Source organism: Macadamia integrifolia, chromosome 5, assembly GCF_013358625.1.
Source record: "Macadamia integrifolia cultivar HAES 741 chromosome 5, SCU_Mint_v3, whole genome shotgun sequence".
Taxonomy (NCBI): Eukaryota; Viridiplantae; Streptophyta; class Magnoliopsida; order Proteales; family Proteaceae; genus Macadamia; species Macadamia integrifolia.
Genome location: NC_056561.1, coordinates 29,869,735 through 29,879,034, shown reverse-complemented (window position 1 = coordinate 29,879,034; position 9,300 = coordinate 29,869,735). Strand labels below are relative to the sequence as shown.

At 33.7% G+C, this 9,300-nt stretch overlaps 1 protein-coding gene across 2 annotated transcripts; it reads right to left on the bottom strand.

Moving 5' to 3' along the window:
• Nucleotides 1-3,801: 3,801 nt before the first annotated feature.
• Nucleotides 3,802-5,224, bottom strand: LOC122080359 (putative pentatricopeptide repeat-containing protein At3g23330). 2 transcript variants are annotated; one of them, XM_042647316.1, is made up of 3 exons: nt 4,991-5,224; nt 4,515-4,878; nt 3,802-4,379 (listed from the first exon to the last, which is right to left on the bottom strand). In XM_042647316.1, the coding sequence occupies exons 1-3, from the start codon at nt 5,178-5,180 to the stop codon at nt 4,337-4,339; spliced, it is 597 nt and encodes a 198-aa protein (XP_042503250.1). In that variant the 5' UTR covers nt 5,181-5,224; the 3' UTR covers nt 3,802-4,336. The 2 variants fall into 2 exon arrangements, with proteins under 2 accessions (XP_042503250.1, XP_042503249.1); XM_042647315.1 differs by lacking the exon at nt 3,802-4,379 and having other exon boundaries at nt 4,387-4,878.
• Between the last annotated feature and the right edge of the window lie 4,076 nt (nt 5,225-9,300).

The window sequence follows — 9,300 nt, the reverse complement described above, 5'->3', positions numbered from 1 at the left end:
AAAAAAAAAAAAAAAAAAAAAAAAAAGAAGAAGAAGATAGAAGATCGCTGCTTTGTGTGGCTCCCTATATTGAATTGGAAATTTGTGCAGGCAGGAGAAAGGAACTATGACCTCTTGAAGTCTCTAAACTTTAATTTATGGATAATGGATACCAACCAACTAAATTAGCAGCTATCTTCTAAAATGGCTAAACAAAGGGGAGTGATGGAAAATGAAGTATATTCAAAGAGGTGGGAGTAGAGCACATATCGCCATCATCCAATCATAGCAGAGATCCACACTTGCTCTCTAGTCTCTAAATCTCTTAACCAATATTTATGCTATTGTGAGGACCTGTCAAATGTTATCAACTGCCGTAGTTGTCACTTCAGACCTACTATGGGAAGTAAAGCCTTACAAATTCTAATAATGCATTAGATAGATTAGACTAGGGGTGAAACAAGATAGGTTCGGCTGGGTTTCTAGAAACCCTAAACTAACTCTCTAGTTTCTCAAAATTCAATCAAATCAAACTTAGTACTGTCAGTTTTATGTTTAGCTCCAACCCTGTCGGTTTAATACCAATCCAATTGACACCAATTGACCCTGTTAGGGTCTGGTTGAGTCGGACTGAATTGGATTGGATTGACCTTGGCTTCTACAATGTTTGGATTAACCTTAATTAATCTATTTTTGTCATTCACATCTTATACATTAAAAAAATATAAAAAAATGAAATACCAATAGAAGTCATACATTCTAATATAAAAAATCCAGATTAAATTTTGAGCAAGGTTAGGTTGGGCTGGGCTGAGACCTCAACCTGAACCCGACCCAACCCTGAAACGTTGGTTGATCTTTTGATCCAATTGGTTGAATTTGTGTTTCCAAGTTGCGACTTCAACAATGCAATATCTGTCGCTGACTTTGTCTTGTTAGATCATGGTCTGTTCTTCGATTTTATTATACCAATGAGAATGATTGTTGATCGTACCTCAATGATCGTCCTACAAATTTCAAGAGTGATTTTTTTTTTTTCAAACAAAAAGGAATGTCGTTGAACCAATTTGGTTCAAAGTATGGTTCAAATCCATGGCCTTGGTCCACATGATGCTTCAAAGAGTTTTCTCGATTTATGAAGATTTCTTTGTTATGCATGCCTATCCAATAGAAGTCTCAATCTTTTAATTTTAAAGGTTATTGTCAAATTCACAAAATAGAGTTCACATCCATCTCATGAGCCTCATCTAAAGTCTAAACATGTCATGTAGGATTTTAGTCATCAGATAACCCAAAAAGATATGCAAACCTAACATTAAGCTACATCATCAATCATCTATCTAATAATAATTTTAATTATTTTCTTATTTTCCTATCTCCCTATTCAACTGTCTGGATCCCCAAGACGTGTTGGTGTTGGGGACTTGGGGTCATATACTTATGTCAGTATGTCCATGAATTTCCTCATTGCTTGGCAATACTCAAAAATCTATTTGACAAGTATTCCTATAGGGTTAGTTTGTAATGATTAAAAAAAAATGTTATATATATATATATATATGTATATTTTAAAATCTTATTGCAATCAAAGTTGGTGAAAAAGATGGTGCAAAATTAATTTAAATATTACACATTTATTTTTCAACAATAGTAATTTTTTTTCATTTCATATGGACAATATCAACTCTTGAATTTTTATATGAAAAAGAAAAAAGAAAATTCTTGAAAATAATATAATGATAAGTTACTTTTAAATTATTTTTGAAAAATCTCTTTTTACCCCTAACTTTAATCATTTTTTAGAATATGAAAAACGACAACCAAAAGAATGTTAGTGCAACTTATCACTTCACCAGCTTGATGATAACAAGATGTATCCTATATACATGTAGTCCCTCGCATTGACGCACTAGCGTGTTCATGCACACACACACGTACAAGCAACTACACAAACACATGAAGATACTGATTTGCTATTGTTATTGTTAATAGAAATAGACCAACCCTATTGTTAATGTAAGAAATAGTATCTACCAAAAAAAAAAAAAAATGTAAATAATAGTAAAATAAATATATACTAATACATAAAGGTTAATAAGTAACGGAATTTTCTTCTGTACTTAAATAACCAAGTTGATTCCTTGAACAAATAAATTATTATAAATTCTTCCAACGCCAAGATTATTCAAATTAACCCAAATTCTATTTATTTTATACTTTATTTTATTGAGATATTTGTAGGCCCTTTGCCACCCCTCCCCCACTTATTATATATATAAATTCTTAACTATGCACTTCTTAAAAAATAGATATGGTGAGTTCTAGTGATCCTATAAGATTTTGAATTAAGGCTCCGTTTGTTTCAACGTAAAATTTTTCAATGTTTGTTTGCAATTTATTTTTCATGGTAAAATTATTTGACATAATTATATAAGATGTCGTTATAAGTTTAGGCAACCGTAAAAACCATGTATCAACATGAAACCCATAAAATATATAGGCATTATGTGATCCAAGATGACAAAAAATACAACCAATGTGGGACAAACATTTGCATATTTAACTTTATTTTTCTAATAGTCAGTTTGATAGCATTTATCATGTGTTTCAAATATGTTAATCCATAGATAGAGGGAAAAATTTTATTTATTAGTCAACTACAAAATATGTGTTTCTTTGTGAACTTTTTTTGAATATTATAATCCTCATTTTATTGTTGAAGCTTATAATAAACATATGAAACATACATGATCAAATGGCAAAGAGGGATTTCTTAGAGAAATGGTGTGACCAATTTGAGCGGCCCATTAGTTAACGGAGTGTTGGTATTTGATACAATGCAATTTGTTAACCCGCATTGACTAGAGCCCATTATTTTTTTTTTTTTTTTCGCGTTCCTTTCTATTTGTATTGAATTGTTAAAATGATAATCACACTACAAAGGATAACATGAAAGTATAGAATATTCAGCTACATCATAATGTCAAGGGACCTTCGCTTCAAGAAACGTGTGGTGATTTCGATTCCTCTTATCTCTTTGGGGCCACTCACACAAGGTGTTTAATGCTCTTCACAGCTTTCAGTAAAAGTTGAATGATTCTCATTTAACCCTAATATGACCCGATCTATCAAAAAATTTTAAACTAGAGATGCTATTCAACACAAGGTTTTAAATCAATGTATTGGTATCAGCCTGCTGATCCGCTCATGTAATTAAAATGCCAGCTCCAATTAACTTATAACGCTCATGTACTTAAAGTGCCAGCTCCAATTAACTTATAACGCTCATGTACTTAAAGAGCCAGCTCCAGTTAACCTATACCAGAGAAACACATAGACTAAGAAAGTTGTATCAATCAAAAAATTTTATATAGAATCAAAAAAACGAAATATGCATGGATGAAGTTGGGAATTCACCTTGAATGATGATATATAGAAGAGACATCCCACAAAAAATAATGAATTCTCTCTCTCTCTCTCTCTCTCTCTCTCTCTCTCTCACACACACACACACACACACACACACACATAAGAGAAGGCAATGAATAGAAATATACATCCGTAGCAGATCCAATCAATGAGAATGATAGTGACAATGTTGATGATAGAGGGACAGGTTGAGTCCAAGATGTTGAGCCAAAGACACCTCTAAGACAATTCTAGGACTAATGCTAATTAATTCAATGTAACCCATACTAAGGACAGATGGTAGAGTACATATACCAAACAAGAAAGCTATCATATGCAATTATGCAAATATCTGCTAAAAATAAATAGCATTAGATAAAGCTAGTATTTTGGGAACAATAGGCAAAACACAAATGTTTCAACTGCATGTCAAATGTATCACAATCAAAATAGAAATTCATGATAAATAGAGACACTAACATCCATTAACCAAAAGACTACTCAACAACAACCCACCTCCCAATGATGATGAAATAAATAATTACTACTATTATGGTTTTAGATAATGATAGTCCATGACTGGAATGGCTGGAATGGCTACCATGAAGAAGGATACATAGTTACCAAAGTGTGGTTCTTGATGGGTGCATCACAAGGGTAGAGAGTAAATAGTCCACTGGATTGGAACTGAGTATTGGTCTTCAATGAAGAAGTATCTTTTGTAGTAATTGCAGTGGATTGGCCAGCCCGGAACTAGATAATAGAAGTAGAAGCTACCATATGGTCTCTTCCCAGCATAAGTATTAATAAAAGATGGGATCCATGCCTTCATAGAACAATTTCAGAGCTTTTCTATCCTCGGAATTAAACTCTAACCTCAACCAAAGCTTTATAAGCATCAGAAGTCATTCCAGCATTCCCAATAAAAGAATCCAGCAAGAAACCACTCTTAATGAAACTGCAATGTATCTGCGACCCAATTCCTACAGAATCTAAATTTGAACACAAATTAAATGCACTTGCGAAGGTAAATGGATCTAGTTCATGACCTTTAGATAAATATTCAAGATACAAGGTCAGCTCTTGTTTGGCATCGCCAAACTGATGGAAACCAGATAGTAGAGTACCTCCAGACCACATTATCCTTCTCTTCAAGAATGCAAAACACTTTAGAGGCATCATTTAAGGCTCCTAATTTTGAGTAGGCATCAACAAGGGCTCCACCTACAAAACCATGGGTTTCAAAGCCAACCTTAATTATACAGCCATGTAAGGACCTTCCAAGGTAGACATTCAAATTGTCAGCACATAAGTTAATCATAATTGTATAAGAGAAACATGTAGGCAATATATCGAACAGCAGCATCTGCCGAAACAACTCAACAGCTTCCTCAGCATCAGCAGCCTGGACATAACTGTCAAGCAATGTATTCCACAAGGCTTCAGATCTTCGCCATACTGGAATTCCATCAAAGAATCGGCGTGCATCGTCTGAATTTGGATATTCAACATATAGTCCAAGAACAAGTACTACAAAAGCCGCAGAATTCCAATCCACACTTCAGTATTTGACCATGAAGGACCTTACCCATCATCAAATTACCTGTAATTCTGCATGCCTTGAGTGCCACCGACAACCCAAACTCGTTTGGTCGCAATCCCGAATGAAACATACAACAAAAGAGCTGCAAACCAAGGTCGTTAAAACCATGTTGTACATAAGAAGAGATCATGCTTGTCCAAGAGACCAAATTTGGGTCTGGCATCTCATCAAACACAAGACGGACATTCATCAAATCGTCACAAATAGCATAAAATCTGAGGATATTGTTCTGTATAAAAACTATTGGGGATTCTTTACCATATTAAACATATGAATAACCCTATAGTGTTTAGAATACAAGAATCATCAACCAATCATAAAAGATTAATTATAGGTGTAGTCGCTAAACCAAGAACAATAAAGTTTCCCATCTTATTATACATAACCATATAGATTTACCATATCTATAATAATCAATGGGACAACCATGACATGAACCATAAATGGGAATAAAGAAGTACCTGTGTCCCATGAACATAGATCATGAACCTCTATCCCATGTCGTTAAACATTACTCCCATGAAGATGATAATGACGAACTACGCAAGTGAAGTCCTTCTACTAAGATCTTCTGCAGCCTCTTACTCTAGGGTTTCCTTTCTTTCTGTGCACTTGCTCTTGTGAGAAAGCCATGCTCCCAAAACCAATAAGGCATTAAGTAAAGTAATGGCTGCAGGGACCAATGGATTCTATTTATAATAGAATCCCTAAAACCCTATTCCACTCTCACAATGGAAAGAGCTAGGAGTTTCCTAATCAGAGTGGGTCTATAATTGCTTGGGCCCAATGGATCAATCGGTATCAGTTAAGCCCACATAAAAATCCTAACAATCTCCCACTTGGGCTACACTGATACTGATGTCTTTCCATTGACTCCTGGTCAAATAATCCCAAGACTGAACACCACTCAAACAAACTTTGATCCAATCAATAATCTCTACTGTTGAACAATAGTAGAAAATACACCTCAATATACGGCATATAACTATCTAATGTTACAGACAATAGAAAATTATCAATCCAAATCACATGGAAACATATATATAAAAGTTGATATCATACCTGTGATCACATGAAATATACATCTCCTTATAGGTCCTTTCTTGATCTGAAGATCAGCCTACCTTGAAAACCTCACAGGTAGAAAACTTTGATATTAATCAACACTTGGCAAACTGCCATTTTCTTGAATTAATATCTTACTTTGGCATACCGCCTATGGCTAACTGCCACTTCCATGGATTTAGGTTAAATACCACCATAAATCACAAACTTTGGCAAACCGCCTGTGGTAAACCACCACTTCTTTGGACATAGGCTAAACACCAACATACATCACAAATTCTGACAAAATATCGTCAATTACCTTGGCTAAGCACTGCCAATAAATCTTAACAAGCACAGCCTTTAAACTTTGGCTTTTACCACCATAATATCTTTGGTTAAATGAGATCATAAAACTCCCACTAACCAAGCATGTCAAAAACCTCAATAACACCAATGTCAGAAAATATGGCTCTTGAGTACTTTGTTGATAAACTTGGATGACATCACCTTTGGGCAAATGTCACATTTACCTTGAGAAACACACAATTGAACTGAATGTACCACTTTGGTGGGTTTCACTCATTCCTATCATGTTTTCCACATTAGAGATGAATATATGTACAGAAGTGTATGCTTTAATGTGTTTCTTACACAATCAGAGACAACACAAACAAATGAAACATAAATGTACATAATTAATTCAGAGAATAGAATTTAAGATAAAATCAATTCAAAATTACTCCAAAGTCATTATAAACTTAATAGGGCAATAAAATTGTTCCTATTTCCATTCAGTTGTGCCTTGTTCAGCAACAACACCTGTTTGGGTTCCCTGAGAGCTAAAACCAGATCAAGTAACCCTAAAAATCTCAAGTATGAATCATACACACCAAATAACCGGGCTAGAAAATTTAATATGTACACCTAACAGATAAACTACACAATAAATGTACATCTAGCAGATAAAATACACAAGAGTCACAACCGTAACTACATTCCTATCCTTTGGGCTAAGAATGTACTGGTCCTCTTGTAAATCCAAATTTACTGTGAAAATACAATTACTTTTATCACACATGAGTTTAGAAACCTCTAAGTTATAGTCATTTTCATATATGTATTTTCTTTAACTTGGGTGACATTACCTTTGGGCAAATGTCACAAATTTTGCTGCGCTTGGAAAAACTATGAAATAATAGGATGTGCCACTTTGGTGGATTCCATCAAATCCTTTCATAGCTTCCTAGAAATATACTGTGCAGCATAAAATGTGCGAAAGCTCACACCCAGTTTAATTCTAATATATTTATCCATCATAGGGTGTTTCAAACAAAACATTCAAGTACAAAATGACATGAATATGAATTTACTATATATTTCAGCCATAAATAGTTATTCAATATCATGATAATAATAAATCAATGCAAAACTCCAAATAATTCTTTTGCATGAAAAACAATATAGTACACTGAATTTATTCTCCTACTAGCAACCTAGTATACTGACCTTCTACTAGTAACATCCTCCCACTAGCAACCTAGTATACCGAATTTATTCTCCCACTGGTCGAGTCACATAAAATAGCTTAAGATCCATACTTTTATTCTCCCACTTGGTTCGACCAGTCATAAATTAATCCATTTATTAGAGAACACAATTCGTTAAATGTGACATACATATAAACTTGTTCACATATGCCCAAAAACAAAAGAAACCCAACATTTATCAATTAATGTTCATAATAGGTTTTCAGAGAACAATGGCAGTGTTTAAGAACTTGGTATTGGATTGATCAAAATCGACACTAATCCAACCCAACCAATCCGAATTGATCCAATCGGAATACAAAAATAACACATTAAATAAACCTATAACTTATGGTCATAGTGATGAAACCCTCATCCACCCTATTGCCATTGATCAACTGTCCAATACCTTTTAGGGCAAAAAAATTTGCTTTAAAAGCATAATACCAAACTATTGATTTGGTTCTCCTAGTATAGAAAACTAGGTCTTTGAGACATATGTAGACCTCTATATTCTCAAGCCACTTTTAAAGACATTAGCTTAATGGTTCAACTCAAGGAAGAATAATCCATTTGATATTTAATTAATGCATGTAACATCAATAAAAACCAACATTACATCACTAACCATTAAACATAATCAAAGTATCAACTGAACTACAATCTCAACCTTTAGGTCTGGAATGCACTAGTCCACTCAAAAACTACAATGACAGTGGGAGCTCTTAAACTTTGAAAATTACTATCACTTTTGGATGCATAACAACTTCTAGGTTAAGGTCTGCCTAGAGTACACTTGCATTTATGCATGTCTTTGATAATGTCGCCTTTGGACAAACATTACAATGTCGCCTTTGGGCAAACATTACTTAATTCCTACTAACAATTTTCTATGTCTTTGAATATAAGACAAAATCTTTGAGTTGTAAACCTATTACAGTAATCTTAGATTTTACCACTTTGGTGGGTTCCATCAATTCCACTGCAATAGCTTACAACTACACCTGGCAGCTTAAATTTGTGGGTTATTTAAACATGAACTAAATATCAATTTACATGTAAAAGAACAAGCATGTAACTGTTAACAAAATAAACATTACAATGCTCAATTCTCAATTACTTCAAGAGTGTCAACCGGAACTTCATACTAATCCACTCAAGTTTCTGCAATTACTGCGAGACTTCTTCTAACTTTCGAAAAGTACCGCCATCTTTGGATGGACAACATCTTCTAGGTTGAGAAATCTCTATTCTGTTTTTCACTTACTTTAACTTTAACCTTTCTTTGATAATGTCACATTTAGGTGAACATTAGCAACTTTGCTACCAATCATTATTCTCTGTCTTTTCAAATAAAGAAGACTTTAATTTGTATTCTATTACAATAAGGTTGAACTTTACCACTTTGGTGGATTCCACCCAATCTTATTGTAATAGTCTACAAATTCATTCCGGTAGCTAAAAGTGGGATTGTTTAAGCATGAATAAAAATATTCATAAACAAAAGCATGAACTACATTACCAAGAATAACCAAGTTCATATTCTGATATGCAAGTAATGTATGAGTTGATTTTCTTTTATTTCTTCCAATTAATAGGAAAATCATAAAGAATCATTAACCACCCATACTTGTAACTTATACAAAATAAATCATAAAATTTGATCAAAACTAGACTTATAATATATCAAAACGAAGAGCACGAAAAATTGGACTCAACGCAAAAAACCAGGGTGAA

Bases quoted from the DNA above. Each gene is read 5' to 3' on its own strand.
- LOC122080359 (XM_042647315.1), bottom strand. From the start codon at position 5,180: ATGAATGTCCGTCTTGTGTTTGATGAGATGCCAGACCCAAATTTGGTC. The intron at 4,879-4,990 runs GTAATTTGATGA...ATCCAAATTCAG, and splicing joins CAAGGCATGCAGAATTACAG to ACGATGCACGCCGATTCTTT.